We start from the raw sequence: 22,444 nt of genomic DNA on the forward strand, positions 1-22,444 counted from the left end.
CAGTTGTTCTTCTCCACTCTGTTTCTTTTCAGAATTAATGTATTATCGAAAGAAAAATGTCACTTCTAGTCGTCAGTGATGATTGAAAATTAAAAAGGGAGCTTATTGACAACACAACTGGCAAATTTTATTGAATTCGTTACAACGTTTCGACCTTACTTCAGGTTCAAATCGAATCTCAGTAATGTTTGGATGTGCACTTATTTTTATCTTTTGATTCTATCTCACGGATGACGATGGCTCGCTTGTCTACGAATTTTTCTTGTTTTCTTATTTGTATTGTTACTTGAAAAGGACCTGAAGTAAGGTCGAAACGTTGTAACGAATTCAATAAAATTTGTCAGTTGTGTTGACAATAAGCTCGCTTTTTTAATTTTTAGTATATTATTTTAAAATAATTAAAATAACTCACTTAAAATAATATTTCAAAACTAACAATAATAATTTCTTGTAAATTGAAGAAATAATATTGTACAGTTTACTATAAATCATTTTCAAATTGAATATATGTAGATAGTTATGTAAAATAAATTCACATGCGTAGTATAAAAAAATATAATGCAAAAAGATATTCCCAAATTCATTTTCATAAAAGACGAATGCGAAAAGCAAATCGTCTAGTTATAATGCACCGTAGTAGAACAAAACGCATTCTGACGAACATTGCAATGCTAATATAGAACGAACAATGCCCAGCGGAGAAAGAGAACATTTCGGAAGGCTTGAAATAATTAGCGGTTTCTCAAGTAATATTCTTCCCTGACTTCGAATTGCACTCTATTCACACAAAATTTACAAATTTGTAATAGTGACTTTCGACAGAAATTTTAAATGGCACAATTTTTCGATCAAAAACGCAAACGGGTGTTGTAAATTACTAATGTACTTTTAATGATTTTGTCATAAAATTAAATATCGTCGTTTTCATGTTAAAATACTTTTGCAATATATGAAGCTATACGTCAATAGTGGAATTATGCATATCAAAAGATTAATATACAATTAAATAACATCGCGAATTATGAAAAGTTTGCTGTTAAAATCGTGTTAATGCCGTCGTGAATTGCGTTGGCGTTCGGCGCTTGATGATAAATCGGTGTACGACAATTAATTTCAAAACGATTTGCGGACCAAATTCATATATCGATCGGCAGATACTGCAATTTATTGCAGTCTTCGGATGAGCAATCAAAGCCGATAATTAAACTTCTAAACTTCGCCCGATTGCGGAAAGTGCCACGCAGGCACGATTGCTTCTCCAGTATCAATTATGGTGACAAAAACTCATTAAATCCATTAGATCGCAATGCACTTATCGAGCACTTCCCGTGAAAATATTTTCCATCATTTATTTTAAAAATCTACGATCGAATTTGTGACAAACCAAATTACCCTTTAAAAAATTAAAAGTAATGCTCAGTATATGGAATATTTTACAAAAACCTCAAATATACATTTTTTAACTAATACTCGTTTACCTATTAAAATACACTCTTCAAACTCTCCTCGAACAAAAGTTACGATCCCACTTTAATAAACTAATACACACGCATACGTGGATGCCACATAAGTGTTTACAATCCTCGTTGTAAACTCCCGTATATAACAAGCGTTTTATTAATAATAAAGAAAGCCCATTTCGCTGTAATTTGGTTTCCAAGAAAGCAGCTTATTTACCTCGGGTTTTGTTGCCAATTCATATTTTAATAATTGAAGTATGACACGCGATTCTGTAGTGAGTTATAATCGAAGAAGATGAAAATATTGAACATGTCTAAAGGTAAAAATAAAGAGACCGATAAGTCACCTCTCAAATCCATACGGCATTACGAAATTATTAGGGCTTAAATATACTAATGCGTCTTCGAAAAAGTAGAGATTGCCGCTATGTTCATCGTTATATGCGAAAGCGCCTGAGCAGAACAGCTGTCTTGTACTTTTAAAACGATGTCTTACGTTTTAAATTCTTGCACAATAAAGCCGACGGCACACGATACTATTTTTCTGGAGTGGCTTACGAGAGCCAATCAGGATTTAGCCTTGAGTCAGCTGATCTAAAATTTTGCATCCTTATTGGCTCTTGCAAATCCAGCAGGCAAAATAGTATCCTGCGCCGCTAGCTTAACTGTCTCGTGTCTTAAGCCTATCACACAATAGGAAAGCACAGACAATAGGAATAAGGAATAGAAATACTGAATAGAAACCTATGTAGTGTCAAGACACAATGATTCGTTGGCAATAGGAGAGCTGTCCAATCATCTGCTTTTTGAAACCACTTGCCTGTCCCAGAGTCTCAACTGTGATTGGTCAGGAACAGGGAATAGGAAAACAGAGATCGAACACGTCGGAAATTCTGTTCCTATTGCCTATTCCATATTCCATTGTGCGTCGATACACGGTTTCTGGTAAGTTGGAATTTAGTTATTTCTGTCGCCTGTGTTATTCCCTATTCCTATTGTCTGTGCTTTCCTACTGTGCGGTAGGCTTTAAGAGTACAAGACCGTCGTTCTGCTCAGGCCCTAACGCAGACCTTGCGTTTCCTAACGTGGCGTTAAGGTTGTTAGGAAATCCTAAGAGACGTGGGTACACAATCATAAAATACTTACCTTTGCCATGCAACTGCTGTCGATTCGTGTCGGCGCGTAAGTTCTCGGCAGTGTGAACCAGCTCATCCAATTGCGGCTTCTTTTGCTCCAGCTCCCGCAAGACGTTCTGTAATATAAATCAAAGTGGCATGGCGTTATTACGAGATTCTAGCTCGGTTAATAACCGCGGTAAGATACAGCAACTAATGCGAAACCGTGGCACTTGCATCGGGCAAGTGCTCGGCGCATGCAACGGTGACGCAGCGCATAGCCCATAATCGATGGCAGCGTCGAAACTGCTGCAAATTGCAACCTAATGGCTGGAAGTCAGATCGCTCGGACACACGCACATTCTTCGTCCGAAAGTTCAGCGTGTCGGTTGAAAGTACGCGCAAGCTTCTAAGAGAATACCGGACGTTCGGATGCTTTTCGCTCAAACTTCGTACTTGCTGCAAATCGAGCCAATTTCCTGCTTCACGATACGTTGATTAACGACATGGAGTGCAAACAATTTATGTATATTACGCGACGTATGCACAGTGCAATTTTAACACGTGACACAAGGACTTTAAAAACGATTGTCCGTAAAAATATTAAATAAAAGGCAAGGCTTTAATTTAAAAAAAAAAGTTTATAAATTCTTCACGGAAAATCTGAATTTTTTTACGATTTTATAATCCTGTAAACTGCTATCATACAAAAAAATAGAATTAAAGTATTATCAGCTCTTTCTTTTGCGTGATAACGGAAATCGAAAGCGTAAGATCTTAAAGAGCGGTAATATCTTCACGTAATATATTCCACGAAACATTCAGGTCGATCACCTGTTTTGCCGTGCTGCTGTAGCTACCTTTTCCCGCACGAATCTATCGATCGTAGGCTTTCGACGTACCGAACTCTATTCTCTGAGCGGTTCGTTGTAGCAACCACTACACGACCTTTCAGAATACATACATAGATCATCAACCAACGGGGCTAATTAACATGTAATCTCATCTTAAAATTAGACGCCAGTAATTGAAGAGATACTTATGAGAGTACATTGCAAAATTGTGTAGAATTATTATAACTTCAAAATGGAGCACAAACATGTGAAACTCGAGTCCTGCAATGTACATAAAGGAATGTTCAAAATTGATCGATGTGTTCCATGAGCAAATTACTTATTAAAAGTTTTGTTAAACTTTCTCCCATGTTGTCAATGTAAAAATACTTTTTTAATTTAAAAGCTTTAGAATTTCTGCATATCCTGTTAAAACGCGATAGTATCAAGATGAGACGATGTTTACGGACGCTGTCGGTTTCGCAAGAAGATTACGATAACAATAACTATGTTAAGTCTTACTAATCCGCGTTACTCTGGATAAAAGGATACTGAATGACTGTCTTCCCGCGCAAGTGCTTCAAGTCTTAATCCGATTCGCGCGCTTGATTGCTGATAGAATAAATTTTCGCGATATTCGCCAAGTAAGAAACGTTCATTAGATCCGATCCTCGTTACGTTTCTTTTCCAATATCGCCAAGCTGGAAACTAAATCGCGACGAAGGAGCGTCGAGGGACATTAATACATACTTCCACTTATATAAATTCAATAATCAGTTTCCTTCATTCATAACAATAGGAAACGTATTTTTAATCGACAATTATTGTATCAAGTAGAGACTAATTGTAAGAGTTCCTGAAGATTTTATCTCATTCCTGGTAGATTCATTCAATTTCACTAAAGCCGAGGGATCTTCTCGGATCTGTCGCGAGCGTATATAATATATAATATAACCGCACGGTGTGTTGTACGTTGTGTGCGTGCGCGCGCGCGCGTGTGTGTATGTAAATGCACAAATTAGTTGGTTGCCGGAAAACTGCGAGATTAACTTGTTAATCTGACTAATTCACTTCGTCCGGTAACATTATAATCGCGCGCCTAACTTCGATATTAAATACAAATCTTTTCCCACCCAATGTGCAAACGCAATGCCACGTTTCAACCGACAAGGACATTGTTATTTTGCGTCTATTATTTATTTTAGGAGACGCTAGATCCGCTTTTATTTTTGGCAAGTGCAATCGACAGGAAATGTAAAACGTAATAATGACAATCATCACGATTGTGCGATAACGTCATTCACATTCAAATGCCGAATTAATATTCTACGATATAGTAAAGAGAATCGTTAATCCACTTAGCGGTACTTTTACTTCCGCTTCCTATGTAAAGTGGAGTTATTTACATCCCTCTGACATAATCGATCGCGCGTTACTTCCGTGTCACCAACCGCTTGGAAAGCTGAATATACACTCGCTTTCCAAAAAGTTCCAGTCATGTTAATAGGAGACAGGGGGCATGCAGGTTTTCCACGTACCGTCGTAAAATATTGAAAAATCTCAAAGTTTGAAATTATAGGTTTGTTTAGAGCTTCTACGACAATGTCATGCACAAATATGACAAGAGATCAAATAAATGTTTGAACGAGAAAGCTCATATTTGACGAAATAACTTGCAACTCTGTTTGACTTCCGTATTCGTCCATGTCCTATATTCTTCCCTTAACCATTTATATCATTTCCTTTGTACTTATATTCATCATAGGCAGAGAATGAAAGAAAATGTCAGTCAGATCGGGGGGTGACCGTAGGACATAGATAGGACACGTTAACCGAGCACTCCACTCCAATCCATTCAAATAGCAAGAGCCAATGGCCTGACACATTTCCATTCCCCAGTAGTAACCAATGGAAATCCCGTAGGATTGAATTCGATGAAACAGAAGCCGCGAGAATTTCATCGGATATCCAGTATCCCGACCATTGTGAACGTTATCGTTTACGTTAGAAAGAATAAAGCGAAAAGTAGCCCTAAAAGTTTTCGCGCTTCCCCCGAGCGCAAGAAATCATCCGTGGGTTCGCGCCAATCTTAAAATCCTGCGGTAAAAATTACACTAGTTAAATCAGCAAGTTGATTATATTGAATTATACAACGTACCATAATATTCAGTGCATCCCAGTATGATGCGCTCAGGATGCACTGAATAACGTACCAAGCTCTGCTATTGCCTCTTAATAGCATAAGCTGTTGATCTTCATCTGCATATATTAACGTACAATTTCGTGGTAATTTCTGATAGAATACCGACATGAAAGCTGTGGTAGACGAGCATTATTGTTTCTGCCACGGATAAATTTATGCTGTATTTGTTTTACCATAAGAGCAAGACATCACCGTAAGACTGACGGGTACATACACATCTTACATGAGAGATTTGATCATCTAGTAAAGTTAATAACAGTCTGCAGGAATGAATTATTTAAATCGAACAAATATTATTTTATAGCATCTACGTCACTATTAATTATCTTATCTAAATTCAATGATTAATTTCACCTAAACAAAATCCTGAATCTATAATATTTCAAGAGAGTGTTCTTGAGATATAAGAACCGCAAGAAAACGCATTACTTGGATGCTTTTGTAATATCTGCCCAAAGTCTACTAAAATAATTTGTCCTTGACATTCCGCCAAATTCGCAATGAATTTACTGCTATATTAACTAGCATCGAATTAAGCGACGTTACAAGATAACTCGGCTAATTTCCCCTTAACGACACTTTCCTTCATCTCCCATCGGGCATGTTAAACTTCATATACCGGCAATTAAGTTTTAATCTTCGCGGAATGACTTCGATATAACCTGTCAGAAAGCCCGTGAATAATATGAAATGCGAGTTCAGCAACTCGACGAATACAATTCGCGAAATAAAGCGCGCGAGTGTGCCTTGCGTAATACTACAAAGCACGAAGCACAAGCTTAATTTAATGTACTAGAAGCATTTTAAACAATCGTTAAACGCGAGAACTACATATTTCTCGAAACGTAATGTAGCTTTAATAATACGCACACAGTTCGAGTAATACATTAGAATTTGTCAATGTGTAAAGCACGATGGAAAATTAACGTAGTCATAAAGATAGCATTTTAAAAATACAAGAAGTACAAGATGAAATGACGAGAAGAGCAACGATAACAAAAGGAAAGAGAAGAAATGGCGTGTAAGTTAATATACCGATGCATTATATATCAAAGTTAACAAATTATACGTTCAAATTGTTTAATAATATTACTACCATAAATTATTTTAGAGATATCAATTTATTTCCTAAAGCGTACCAACATATATTTATTTTTTATATTTGCTCTGTAATAAAATCTTGGCTTTACAATCTTTTCCTCGTTGTCTTTATTACATCACGATGGTGCACGCCATTTCTGTGCTCTTTGCATACAGATAATTAAGTATTCTAAAAAATTAGTAGCTATTAAAGCTTGGAACGTGAAACTGGAAGAATAATGACCCGTGAAATGCCTCGCATAAATATGTACTTCTTACATAGTAAGAGGCGCGTTCCTTGAGGGAGTGAGCCCCATTTACGATCAGACCGCAAGTAAACGCAACTCGTCGAAGAAAATTGGACACGAACAAAACTTTTGACGTCCCATTTAGCGCAATCCGTTGAAACGTTCCCGCGGAGAAGCAATTTATCGGGAAGTGAGCAGAAAATTCAACGACTTCGCGTCCTCGAATGTCCCAACAATGTCTCCAAATGTCCCCGAATCCCTCAGAATGCCTAACCTTCTTTTATTATTTGTATGTAATTTCATTATTCGTACTGCGAGAGAATTATGAGGCTATCGGCAGCAGCAAGCTCGCAGAATAAAATGTGGACCCACGCCACAAATAAACTTTACGCCTTAATAATGGAAGCTCTGTTTAAAATAATAGATAGAATACGATCAGATTGCGTTAGATTTCATGCATATTCAATGTAAATGAATAAGACTCTTATTTATTTACATTGAAATTGCACGAGATCTGATCGTGTTCTAGCTAATATTTTAAACGGGGAAACTGTCTTTGTTTTCACGCAAGCCTCGTTGAACAATCGCGAATCATGTATAATGCTCATTAATAAGCTGAGCGATAAAAAATATCGAAGAAACTGTGACACTTCATAAAATAATGAAAAAATAACCGTATAATTTATGAGAAATGCATCTCAGTTTTCGACTCGGAGGATATATGGCTAGTTAGAGTCGTCGGCGGTAGTTGGTAGGATAACTTCTCCAACTATGAAATATTCCCTCATAAGCGACGCGATGCATCTTACTCGGTAATATCGTTCATTACCCGGAGTGCAACATAGCGACCACAGTAAGACGCGGAATTTACTCGATCAATTCATACGTCATTTGACGCAACGTCGACGGGGGTACGGAAAATACGGTCAATGTTACTCGAATTTCTACAAAACCTCCTTTCATCGAATTAAATGCAATATCTCTTTCAGCGCGATACGATCGCGATATAATCTTGAGTCATATTTTTCCATCGTTGTCTTGCACGACAGCGTAATTATCAAAGACACGACAAAGCAAGACCTGTACGCTTCGGGAAACTGAAAAATCGCGACTGCAAAAAAACACGAGTAAGCGCAGAAAAAGTCGGGCAGCGTTATATAATGTGAACAAGGAAGGGCAAGATATCGGACGGCGCCCTGGCAGGAACCGTTACTTTTCTGAAGAAAATAAAAGTACGCTAACGGAAAAAGAAGATGGAAAAGCCGGGAAAAGAGAAATGATTGCACAACAGAGGGTATCTCGCCGAGCTGACTTACGAGCGGCCGACGAAAAATTTCACTGCACCTTCATTTCCTTCGCATGTTTATCCGTGATGTTACCTCGTCGTCGGCGGTTTTAGTATAAAATATTTCTGCGGAGATCGTAAATTGTCCTCTCGCTCAAAGCGTCTTGTCTCCGTGTGGCGATAAGGGAAAGTCGGGCGCGCCACGGACGACACCATTACGGTGTGAACAAAGCGAAGGAATATAAAATTATTGAACGCTTCGAATATTTCTCGAAAGAATGTATCGATGGCAGAGGCGACGTACCTTTTTCCCTCAGCTGTTACTCGACCGATAACGATATCTTTTGCGCATCGTTTCTTCACTAAGGGCTACAATCGGGATACAGTTCCAATCGGAATTGATACAATATACTAGCAGTTATGCGGATGCAATTTTACACATAAAAAAAAATCTGTGCAATTTTACACGCAATCTAAAAAACTACGCGAATCACAAATAATAACGACTTAAAGTAAACTCTAAAATATTACTCGAGATAAACGAACGTCACGTTTAAGCGACAAATGATAAATCGAGAAGATAAAGGCAATTTATTGGGACTACAACTGCCGTCGGTTTCTATAATTAAAATGTCGGTATGGCTCGTATCTCAAAGTATGAAAGATTAGTCATCGCCATGCGACACATTTATACTTTTTCTTGTCAGCCCCGGCGAGACATGCAAGTATCCGAAAAGTAGTATAAAGCGAACGAAAACTCCGCATCGAGTGCGGTCGAAATGTGGTCAATTTCAAGCATTGAAAGCATGTTCCTCACGAATGTTACACGCGTGGAGCTTCTCGCTAGTCTCAAAGAGAGCCCGCTTTGCTCCTTTTTATTCACTTACGTTAAAGCGAAGTTGCAGGGTGCCGGTGTACATAGACGACGTGGCTGACGTACCCGGCTGAGACTCCTTTCGATCCATCGCACAGGTTCTCTCACACTTTGCGTCGCGCACGAAGCTTTTGATAGCCACCTCTTTTTTCGTCTTTTGCCGGACACGGTCACTTTATGCTCGTGTGTCTAGCTGGATCGAACAAAGCGCATCTGCGATAGTTCTGTCGATCCCTCTCGCGAGAAACTCGCTCGTATTTTAGCTGTCGTCGCCCGTTAAACCGAAGCAGCTCTCGCGCAAAAAGCTCGCGCGTAGTCCAGATTAATGAAACGCCTATTATTTACGCAACATAAAATTTTTCGGTTGCTCCGGGCTCTGTCGACCGAGCGATTGAACGTTTATTTCCGTATAGTTTTGCTGAACGGCGGGTACGCCGAGCTAAACGGCAACAATAACGATTAAATACAAAATGTTTTTCGAATTGTAAAATTTCCATTGCAACCCGTCGATGTTAAAAATAACGCTTTTATCTACCAGATTTCACAACAAACAATGCGTTTTTAAGGGCAACCTAAATAATCTGGCGTACATATGTTTTTCAGTAACCGGACGCTTTGTTTCATTACACAAACCCATATAAATATTTTCGCGGTTAGGGCACTACGGGTACTTTCTAATTTCCGTGCCGTAAAATAAATTTCCCGCGTAATCCATCAATACCGTTGCCGTAATCATCCACGTATCGCGTAGCGTAGAAAAAACGCAACAAAAACTGCACGTTCGTCGTCTTGCGTGCAACTCCTATGAGGTTTATCGATCGATACGAAGCATCAGTTTTTAATAACGTTAAAAGCACCGATGCTTACAAATTAAATCCTCTAAGAGAAGCCTTTTCCTTTACAGGATGTCGCGTGCATAAAATATGTGGATCCAATTTTAGTTCATATCTCTCGCACTCAATACCGTTGCTTTATAATGACAATAACGTATCCTTCGGCATTTTCTCGTGTAATAAACAAAACCGGGGAGTTTTAAAATAATAACGATATTTTTCCAAACGGGAAAATATTCCTTTTGACTAAACAGAAAGATATCAAGGGGGACAAAATGCCAAACCATCGCCTGTCAGACTGTCGACTCGTATCGGCCTGCATGGCCCAAATCGTTGATGTGACACGTAATGCGAATACAGTGGCTACCCACAATGTCAAAACTCCGAAACGTCCGAGACAGCGTTAAAGCGCATAAAAGATTCAATTTCATCACAATGAAAATGTTTTCGTAAACGAATGTGAGATACCCTGAATTAGGTATTGCCGAGGAAAAAAAAGATACAAAACTGACCGGTATTATTGGACAGTGAAGGCTATTTTTATAGCAGCATATATCACAGAGCATAAATGTTTCATTCGTTTTGCCGCGAGCGTCGTAAATATGTAATTTTCATCGCTAGCTCTTTCGAGACGGTCGCTCTTTCGAAACTAAAGTTTTTTTCGTATATTTGACATCACGATATATCTTTCCTGACGTCCGATTGATAAAAAAATTTTGAGAATCGCAAGAAAATATTGCTATCAAAATTAGGTCAGATATCAAGAATATAATATTATAATAAATTGTACTGTTACATAAATGTCTTAATGGAAAAACTTTGGATTATGGCTGTTATTTTTCGGATTATAATGTTTTCACGATACCTAATCAACAGTCTTATTTTTACAACATTTAAAAATTGCGCGTTTGATATGTAAAATATATATTTTAACGTGTTAAATAATAAGAAAATAATAAATGCCGAAACTTTTTCAACTTTTTAAATTTCCTATACAGAAATAAGTATAGCATTTGAAGAAATAACTTGTAAATTAATAATTTACTACATAGCTTACGAAGTAACAAAGGATATATATATATTGTTCAAATTTATTTACCGAAAATCAAACATCTCTCATCAAAAGTTTTCTAAAACATCTCTCGCACACTGTTCCAGTAAAACACTTTAGTTCAGATCGACCACACGGTTCGAACGGACAACTCCAAACCCCAGTACAGTTCCTCGTTTTACAATTCGATATTCGTCCGGCGATGCCGGATTTTCGCCGCGACAAGGAGAGAGAAAGGAGCCGTGAGACAGAGAGGAAGCTGGATATGCTGTATCGATTTTCGTTTCGTTCAGTATTTCACCGGCTGCATCCCTAATTTTCATTGGAACCTTCCGTCAAAATTGCATTATCGATTCCACGTGCGATAACAGCTCTTTAATATCGACAACAAGCGCATTCAATTAAACACAATGGTGCCCTGTGAGCGAAACAGCAAAGGGTTAGATTTTAAAACGTCGCATAAATGATTATTCATGAGATTTACATCCCAAACCGCAAGTTGCGTGTGGGAGCAAACGGGATAACATTCATAAATAAATCCAATACTACAAGTAAATTTAGAGCGCTAAAATTAAATACAGATTTCAAAGACTACGAGTCGCTTTTTGGCATTTAAACATTCGAAAATATGTCACAAAATGTCACTCGCCGCTTAATTATATTGGCAGTCGCGAATCAATGGTCGGTCATAGAAAATTATCGTTCAGTACCAAATTCGGCAGAAGCGACCGTAATGCATAATTCCGGCGGAGAGTATTAACGATAGATCTCGAGGATCTACAAATACGGAATTTCAGATTTTCGAATAATCAGCTTCCCATTCGTTAACAAGGCAAATATTTATCATCCTCTGTACACCAGCTAAATAACCATGTACGCAAACACATCGTGCATCGAGAGCCACGTTGACACTGAAAATCGTTTTCCACGTCCGAATATAAAAAGTGCAATCGCCAGCTTAGCGTTTACGTGCAATCAGCCGATGATCGGGTCGCCGGCAATGATTAATAAACAATCACGACGTCGCTGCCTGATTTTCGAACGCGTGTACTTCGATGAAAGCGCGTAGTCCAACTGAATTCAGCATCTGACGCTGCTTCATGGGTACCCTTGGTAGCTAGGGAACGGTATATATCTATCCTTTATCCTATGGGATACGGAGCCCATAGGGTGCAAAATTCGCGTGGTGGAGGGTGCCGCTGAGCGAATGCTGCGAGCCGTACGAAATTTAAAGCAAACGCGGATTGGCCTGTCTCGATTATGGAAAAATCCATATATACCAATTCTCTCGTCGTGATTCGTGTGATGCGTAATAACTTGTCGTTTTGTGTAATAAAATATTCAAGTTAAAATATCTTTTACCGATTACAATAATAAAAATGCTGAATAATTGAGCGAATATTCTACTCTGAATTCGCGTACGATAATTCTATTAATTTCGTTGAAAAATATCGATCTTTTATATCTACAAATGAAACTGAAATATATACAAACTGAATACACCGGCTTAGCACATTAGTTGTCAGGTTTCCATCCAGTTTTTATACCACAATATAAGCCGCAAATTACGACAATCGCAATGTTCTTAAATCAAACTGTAATACATCGGCGTCGCGTAATTTTGGGATTAGACCTTTAATGCCGAACGTGTGTTTCAACCCGTCGCTGCCATTACACCTAATCCGATGGAACAGGGATCGACAAAGAAGATGCGTATTGCGCACACGCAAAATACCCCACCGTTGTAATAGCAGAGGTGCAAAAAAACCTCTTGACCATTTTGGAAATTAAAAATACCTACATTACTAATTGAAGCTCTAATATTATATATGGCAAAGTTAGTTATATCTCGTATATATGCTCATTATAGTGTTCCTATTAGCATACCTATATTTTGGGCTCTTCAAATTTAGGTATTACTTCACCTTCCCCCCCCCTCTCTCTCTCTCTCTGTGTGTTAATATATTGTACAAATTTAAACATAATGCAAAAAATTTCTAAGATTGATTTTGTTGAATTGAATTACTCTAATCTCTAATTAAATTTTAGCATCGTATCGCACTTGAAGATTCTAAAAATTTCTCTTTTGCGTAATTCTTACATATATCCTCTTACAGCACTTGTAAAAAAAGATTAATAAAATTGAAAAAATATTTCAATTCATTCGCAGAACGCCGTATAATCTCGAACGGCGGTCAAGCACTCTCGTGCAAGTCGCGGGTTTGCCTAAAAGTATTGAAAATCTCTCGAGAGAAACTCGACATAGATATCTCGTACAAATATCAACTGTTTATCAACTATATACATAATTCCCCAAGCTGCATCGTGTAGTCGCATTTCATGATTACGTTTTTCGTCGCATGCGGGTATACCAGTGAAAAATGCAAGAGGTGGTAAGAGAAAGTAAAATGCAAAAAGTGTTAAGTATATGCGAAAAGAAAGTAGAACATGAAAAACTTCACAATGCTTGATGAATCTTCAAATATGTTAACATTATTATCAATAAAATAATGCTGAGTGCTGACACATTCCAAATGAAATATTTTCATACAGCAAGCAACATATACAGAAAAATGTACATTATATAATACTCTCCGATCTTAAAATAAGTAAATTAGTAATTTTACGACCAGTTATTAATTTTGCACATTTATTTTGAATGTTATATACTCATCAATTAGTCATCTTTAAATTATTTTAATTAATTATTTTCATGACATTCTCGCGGAATAATTTCTACACACACGTCTATGCATTTTAAAACAATTAGAAATCGCCCGTTAAAAATTAAACTATATATAAGGAAACAAGGCCAAATCACGAGTAAAACTAGCTGTCAGTTAGAAAAAAACATGTTTATTCTTCAAAATTACTAATAATTGCGAACGTTCCAATATCGCACATATCAAAACTGAATCATATCACAGATTAAAGCCGAAATGTTGGCAATTATCAGTATTTTGGAGGAAAAACACGTTTTTCTAACTGACAACTAATTTTTTATTTGGCAACCAGTTCGTAATTTGGCCTTGTTTCCTTATACATACATGTGCACTCTATTTTACGTAATCAAACATTAATATCAATAGCATAAAATATGTAATACATAGATTTCAAATAAAATTTTCTCTTAAAATTATTTTAAATAAATAATTCTCTCTTCATACACTGCAAACATTTATATTATGGCAAGCAAAAGCAAAATAACCAAAATTAAACCATGCAAATTATTGTTTTGCATATTGCTTTTTTGGCGAAGATATATAACATGGTAGCCCGCATTACGCGCGTGTGTACACGGAAGTAACCCCGACGTGTATGAAGATGTACAGTGTACGTCACAAACGCATTTGCCATTAACTGAAGTACACGACGACTGACTGCACGAATGGCATAAAAGCAACTGCGAACCTTTCTTCCTCTCTAAGCTATAAAGGACTGAATCGCATCGTGACGAGACTATGAAAAAAGTGGAAATCGTTTGAAAAGGGGCATATTTAAAAAATCGCCATTAGCTTAGAATGAACCCGAAAAATATCTCGTCAACACTATGCTCCAAATAAAAAGATATATAATATACCATGTATAAAATATTTAAGTACTTTATAAAGATATTACGTAATAATAAAAACCACGCAAGCAATTTCAAGTAAAAACTTATATAAAGCGGAGCAGATAGTTTAATTTTTGACAAAATTTTGTCACAAAGATAATTAATTAAAATAACAGTTTATGTAATGAGTATAATTAGTAACTATGTATATTATTTAATTAATTATAAAATTAGTGGTTGTTTATTTTAAAGTTGAAAAGTATTGTGATGTAACATGTGCCATACGTTTAACACTATTTTTATTTTAATACGAATATGAAATTTAATTGAAATACAACACAAATGTAATAAAAAAAATGAAACTCTATTCATGAGAGTTCATTAAGTCATATAAAAAATAAAAACAATATACGAGAAAATAGTAAAACTCCGTTAAATGCAGCTGGCAACACAATAAAAAGTATATTAAAATTATTTGTACCCACACGATTATATAAACGGGACATTTTCGTTGATTTTTCTTTGCGATGTCGCTTTTAACAAGCTCGGTCTGTTTTACGTAACTGCTATACATTCACATCGTGCACTATAAACTTTCCATGCTGCTCAAAACGTCTGCTATAAAAAGTCTGGTATTCCGCGGCACTAATTGAAAAAATTTCCGCAAAGGAAAATGCAGTAATTAAATATCCTGAAGTATATGATGTCACAAGTATACTTTATAAACCAGAAACTTTATAATTTCAAGAATATTTTATGCAAGAGTAATAGGTACTATTCGTTTTGCACCAAAAAATTCAAAAATAATATCAATTCTTGATATTAAATATTTTCTCGATTAAAACTTTTCCTTTTAAAAAATGTTCTACAACAAATGTTTTGGATTTTTAAAGACCATCCACCATGTCATTCTTTCCCAAATATAAATGTTAAATTCAATTTCTTGCTTACACTGATTAATTACTAATATTCTTCTAAAAATACTGAAATGATTTCTCCCAGGAAGCTAAGAAATTTCGAAGATCGCATCTATTTGTTCGATGCAACATTACACTATAGTTCGATTTTGCTAAGTATAAACTTGGATGTAAAAGTTAGCAGTATGGCGATACGAATTACGGAAATAATTACAGTATCTAGTGGCGCGGAAGTAAACTTCGTTAAAAACTTGGTATAATTAAATATTGTACTTCTTGCTATCTTGAAGTCTAATTAAAGTATAGAATTTCTCAAAATAACAAATGAGGAATAAATGAACCATAAAACGAAAATATCTTTTAGATTTACAATAAATAAAGCATTCTTTAATTACCTACATTTTATAAAATTAAATTGACAATTAAAAGCTGTATTATTGTTATCTAAAAACTCATGAATCAATGTACTCTCTGAAATTTATAAAGAAAAATAAAAATGTTCTTTTTTTCTATATTTCTATTCGTAATAAATGGACCATGAATTCCACCTAGGAAATCAATTTGCGACTTCAGTAAGTAGTAGCATTAATACAGTTTCATAAATATTGGTTGCAAACTTATCACATTTTCGTAAAAGTTGTGCTACACATGACGCATCAAATGGTTGAATCATTTGCAAAATTACCAGAAAAGGAAACAGTTTCGGTAGTAATTTGTTAATTTCACCGTCTCGATTGAATCCAATCATATCCCTGGCGATGCCTGACCGCGAAGCTACGTGATGATGGATCGCGATTTCGCCCGAAGGTGGTAGTACACCGACAGGAGCGATGAGAAGACGATAAATTTCAATTTTCGCGTAGAAAATCTGCGACACTCCGCACGTCACCACGCGGCCGACACGTATATCCGTATATACAAGCCCTAAGCTCGCACACGCGTTATGGAATGAGGACGGCTATTCACTGGATACCGGCATAACCGGGAAATTGCGAGATCGTGGAAGGTTCTTCATAACTACAGGCGCGCGCGACTCACCGGCATTATTACTCGGCAAGTCCTCCACGGCACGGTATAAGGAGTGCAACGCTGAAATCCTTTGGGTCTGGACCGGAGGAGCCGCGATGAGATGGTGCGTCGGAGTTATCAGACGCCGGCAACAAAGCCGGACGGAGGAAACGGAGGAAATAATGGGGAGGACGTTTATTGCACCCGGTGTGAAGGACGTCGTTCGAAAGACGAACAAGTTCGTACAGCTTGGACGATAACGCGTACGACGGGAACATACATGCCGCAGGACTATGGGCAAGATCATGATTCGCAAATATATAATATAGATACTATTGTCACGGTAGTTTGATTCTTTCGTTATGTAAATTGTTCCTCACATATGCTTTCCAAAGGAAGCGCGATGAGATAATAAATCTGCTAATCCAGTTATTTAAATCATCAAAACTCAATAAGCTCGATAAAAATCATGGAGCTACGAGGACTATTAGCACGTTGATTTAGATGCAATATATATGTTAAACAAATTATTCATAAATTTTCCTTTGCAGATATTACATCCGAAATTTCTGTGAAGCGAGGGGCACATTCTTTAAATAGCGTGGCTCTGGAAATTTTATCAGTGGGATCATAAAACAAAGTCATATCACGAACATAAGCAGTGTCGTTATCGTGGCATATTATTAAATTGCTTCTCTGCCCTTTATACTAAACGTAAAGTTACAGATAATTGCATATAAAAATGAAATTAAGTTACGTTCTAGTGGAAATCCGTAGAATAAGGAAAATTTTTATTTTGCAAAATATCAAATATTAGTCGCTGCTCCCAGTTAATAAAAGACGAAGCAGATATCTGACGTATATTTTGTTATATAGAAATATTTGTTTCATAAATCGGAATTCAACTCCAAAATGTCAAGCAATTCGCAAGGTAAGTTACGATTGCCAGAAATTCCGAGCTGAACAGACGTAAGTAATATTTATAATCAACCACTATTAATTACTCTGTTTGCTACTCCAGTTAGTAAATTATCAAAAAAAACTTACTCGCTTAAAGCGAGACTACTTCTCGAGTTACTAAAAGCAGATTTCATGCTAATATGCCTCCTGGATTTCGTAATTGGGCTTTGTCAGATAAATTCTGTTACGTAGCAGGTGACGACAATGACTTGTGTAATGGTAACAGTGAAGCAAGCTTAAGTAAGCTTATAGAGAGTAAAGGAAAGAGGGATGAGGCGAGGGAAAGCGAAGGAGAGAGGGAGAGAATCCAATGCGACAATTACGTCGAGTATAATTGTAATGACATTTGGAGTGTGAGACGTTAAATATCCCAGTCGCGTGTGAAACAGTAGAGTCTTCCCGGATGTATAATTAGTCCCCGGATTTACTTGGCGCAGAACGATTTTCGTAAAGGGAACGATATCGCCCTAAACGCTAGCAAACGCATGTAGAAAGTCCAATATATTTTCGGTAAAATCTCTGTCTTCGCCCTCCGTGCCTTCCGCGCGCCAAAATATCTCCTCCTCGGCTCCCTCACAATCGGAAATCAATAGCAACGCCACCGTAACAAACTTATTGTTTTCAGACACCCCTCAAAAACGCATCCGAAAATTCCGTATCCTCGTTCTGAGGTATAAGCAGAAAGAAGACCGTGTGATTTGTCATTTGTCAGAATACAATATCGCTGATCAATCAAGTGCGCCATTTGTCCCATTCACAACTGCCTGGCGCACGCCGCGTGGAAAAAAAATGACTTCGTTTCCGTTCGAATAGAGAAGAATTCCTGTGCCGAAAGGAAACCTTATCACGCCGATTTTTTCCGAAGCTTTCACATTAGCGAACAAACCTACCACGTTGCAACGTGGAAGGTTACTTTTTTCCGATAAGAAATGCTGCCGCGTTAAAGTTAATGATTTATGACTTGTGTCATTTTCCTACCGTGCACCTTTAAAGCTGCAAATGTTATATAGCAGAGCTATAAATTTTAGATTACAAGGAAGAAATAATTATCGTCGGCAAGGGACACGATTGCATCTTGAAATAAATGAGCGGAAATATTATTAATATATAAAATAACTATATACTCATAAATATATAAACGCGAATGAAAAGTGACGGAGCATTAGAGTTGGAACGGGAATTTAAAAAAAAAAGTGTATAACAGAACTGTTGCGTCCGCGCGCGAAAGAATGTGACTCGGAAAATATCAGTTCCTTAAAACTGACGTTGTAAGTTTCCAGGACGTAATGTAGAAAGGCACAAGGGGAATGAAGGGGCACGCAATAATGTACTCTCTCGTGCCTCGCTCCGGGAAAATTTACAGTAACCGTTCGTGTTATTTCCGCGGTAGTTTTTCGTGGAAGAGCACTATCGCGCGAGAGGACGATGGAGAAAGGAGACCAGATATTCGTGAGGCGAGAACGTACAAACGTCTCGATAGTGCGCAAGTTTTTACGGCAGAAATTCACAACAGATACGTGTCATACAGTACTGTTTTTACTTGAACTTATGGGGGAGGAAGGGGCGGTAGATTTCGACTTTTCTATAATTGTTGGAGAAAATAACTGAATAAAATGGCGTAATTGCAAGGCGTTCATTATTGCGACACTTACAACTTCGCAATTATTTTATACGATACAAAAATCTCGAGATATTTTCTAACATCGCGCTCAATTAAAATATAAATAGGAAATACAGATTCAGCGTAACAATTTGAATGTAATGACTAGCGTAAAAACGCATTTTATGAATTTCATACATCGTACCCTCTTGTACGCGTTGAAGTAAAACACAAAATGTCAATCTATAAAATCAAAATCCGATTACGTTACATCTAATTATTTTATTACGAAAAATCGATTTACTCAATATTCATTTAACGTGAATTTATGCAAAGTTGCACACAGAGTCATTGAAACATAGTGCATTAAAAATCATCGTGCAATAAAATCGATCGTACAATAAAGGCGTACAGGAATTTGAGAAGGTACATCGCAATTGGATAAACGGGATAAATTTTCCTGCGACTTATATTCCGCGTTGCCTGCAAGGCGGGGGATTTCGTGTCGCTCGCGACGATTCTGGATATCGATCCATTAAGCCCAATGCAATTAACAACCATGGCGGAATAACGCGCAGCGCGACGTCGACGCACAAAGGAAGGCGTGGCAATGTTCGCCGAAACCCTTAATGCCAATGCCAATGTCAGGGTTTTCCCGGTCAATCACCTAAACATTCCCTACCTTCGCATCCCGTAAGCTCTACGCACCCGTCATTAGCGGCTTCGCTAATTCTCGCAGTCAAGCAGCCTCGTTTCTCCCATCATCGTCTGGCGATAACTTTTCCACTCACGGTATTACGCTTAACTGACCGAATGCAAAAGACAGGGGAGCATTTTACCCCTGCAGCAGGCACTTGAGTCGAACCTCGGGGGTTGAAATATCGACTGCACGGCTGTGACAGAACGCGAGGTTACCGACGTTGGAGCTTTTAGCTCGCTCTGCCGCTTTTACCGTTCGCCCGATCGTGCGAAACGACGACGAGAAACTATACGGTAGTGGCACCAAATATCGCCTACCCTATTTTTTTTATCCCTGTGGCCACGAAAATGGTCGAAAAAAGTTCTGATAGAGCTTAAAATGACGGACAGACACCACTTTACTTGTCACCAACTGGAAAATGTTGTAAGCGTTTGCCAACTTACTTTCTTTCGCAAATTTTGTAACGAAATGGAAAGTGCCATTTTTCGAAGCGCGTTCCTAATATGGCCTACTTGTGAGCTTAATATTAAATTAATTGTTAATACTTGACTGACATTGCGTTTTGACGTTTAATTGTAATACCACACTGAAAAAAATTTCTGGTTGAATATGGACGAATCAGATAATTCCTTTAGGATTTACCAGAATTCCTGTAATCCTACAGAAATTCTAGTAAATCCTAAAGGAATTATCTGATTCGTCCATATTCAACCAGAAATTTTTTTCAGTGCATCATTCGATTCTCTGATTCATACTCTCTAACGTGGTACTCTTGGATTTGGAAAAAACAACAAGCAGTAATACAACTGCACTATTTCCCATAAGCCCCTGTCACTAGATCAGCCGACGTCATTTTACAAAAGTGTCATTATGGTTGCAACTATATTAAAAATACCGTGTTGCTCATAAAATAAACTAATTATCCTTCTTTACACACAATTCTGCCCACAGTTAACAGATATCAATATTGGTTTCGCCGAAACGGCGTTGGGCGATATTGGGTACATACGCGGATAGAAAAATGTAGCTGCCGTAGCTAAAAACTACATGCGGCAACCAAATTTCAGTTGCAAAATATGGACGGCTAATATTTGGTTGTGATAGCTAAATATTTTGCTGCTGTGCCCATTGTATTAGGCGCGACAGCAAACCGTTTGCTGTGCTTTAGAAATCTGTAGTTGTGGCAACCAAATATTTTTAGCAAACCACGATTAGCCACAGTAGAAAAATTTTTTTTTCAGTGTAGGCGATAGATGCCACTACCCTTGTAATAAGTATAAATTTCACAAAGTCCGTTTAAGGAGACTAGCAACTAATAATAGCCAAATAAAATGTCTAAGACAAAGTGTGCGAGCCACCCAAGAAGTTGAAAACAACAAAGCAGCGTATGAATCCAAGAGGTCTTTGATATTTTAATTTCGTGACTGCTGCAATACGGTCTTTGTTATCATAAAGATAAAACATAAAGATAAAAGGACAAAAAAAGAAAAAAAGAAAGACGACGCGCAAGTTTTCAATGATGCAAACATGAGTTAGGCAGCTTAAAAGCATTGCTAGCTTACCTCGGCGAATTTCAATAAACTTCAAAAACATGACAATGTTTTAACAATCTAACAAATTAGAATCTTTATACCCAGGTTCCAATAAAATGCGCATGCAATTATAGGACTATGAACAACTCGCGTATTTCTGCATATACTTCAAGTAATTAATCGCGCATATTTTGTAGCTTTTAAATATATTTTCCAGCTACTTTTTGCTTAAGGAATTCGCATTAAACGTATATCATTAATTTACATTAATATACAAATTTTGATTAATTGTTCGTTTGTATACTTGCAAATTACAAAGATATACTTTTATTCCAGAAAATATATAGGTCCGAAATTACTCTAAATAAAAGATGCTAGAAGCTAATGCGATTAATTTTTAATCACAAGAAAATTTGCTGAATACGACGAATTATTTTTGATAGACGACACTAACCTTTTGTTTGTCCAGAAGATGCATGATTTCGTCGACATCACCGACGACCACTGATTGTTGTCGCAACATCTCTTCTTCGACCGTAAGCCAGTCACGTATCTGCAACGTAACCAAGCAAACAGTAATTATGACAATATATCACTTGTAAAGGTCGCAATAAATAAACGATACATAGCTGCAGTAGTAACGTAATTACAATATTAGAAGTAATTGCAGTTTTCTTGCGTAATAATACCTTTCTTATTGCACAAATATATTCGTTTGATGTAAAGAAATTTATCCTTTAATATGTATAAGCTTTTATTAAAAAGCTGTATAATACAATATAAAGAATAATATTAAAATGATATTACCTTAATAGAATAAATAAAATAGATAGAGAGAGAAGAGAAATAAATTTCAAGTAAATATAATTTTATTTCACAATAAGAGCAGCGTTAAATAAATTAACGTATCTTTGACCAATTCATAAATCGATATCCCATCTTGATGAATTAATTACAAATCAGCCATAGCAATTAACTTATATCCCTTAGCAAACGAGAATGTATCGGCGTCGGTGGGAGATATCTCCATCGTCCAAAAGTGGTTAATATCGGATGGAAAAGAGCTAGTGAAAAAGGGAAGGACGCAGGACCGGAATTGGGATATTTGCTGCCGGAAATTAGTAGGGAGTGTCCGTTCGTAAGTGGCCGACTTCGATTTACCTCGATATTCGCCAAGAGTCAAGAAGAGGCA

The 22,444-nt window shown here is 37.1% G+C and overlaps 1 protein-coding gene across 14 annotated transcripts in view; it reads right to left on the reverse strand.

Moving 5' to 3' along the window:
* Nucleotides 1-22,444, reverse strand: part of LOC105566931 (dystrophin, isoforms A/C/F/G/H-like) — a 510,950-nt gene that overhangs the window by 359,862 nt on the left and 128,644 nt on the right. For all 14 annotated transcript variants that reach the window (XM_012021369.1, XM_012021359.1, XM_012021357.1 and 11 more), the window contains 2 exons: nucleotides 21,707-21,805; nucleotides 2,607-2,712 (listed from right to left, as the gene is read on the reverse strand). In XM_012021369.1, the coding sequence (XP_011876759.1) occupies nucleotides 2,607-2,712; nucleotides 21,707-21,805 (205 nt within the window). The remainder of the gene's footprint in view (nucleotides 1-2,606; nucleotides 2,713-21,706; nucleotides 21,806-22,444) is intronic.

The sequence above is a fragment of the Vollenhovia emeryi genome, unplaced genomic scaffold, assembly GCF_000949405.1.
Source record: "Vollenhovia emeryi isolate VEMERY1.0 unplaced genomic scaffold, V.emery_V1.0 DF939141.1, whole genome shotgun sequence".
Lineage (NCBI taxonomy): Eukaryota > Metazoa > Arthropoda > Insecta > Hymenoptera > Formicidae > Vollenhovia > Vollenhovia emeryi.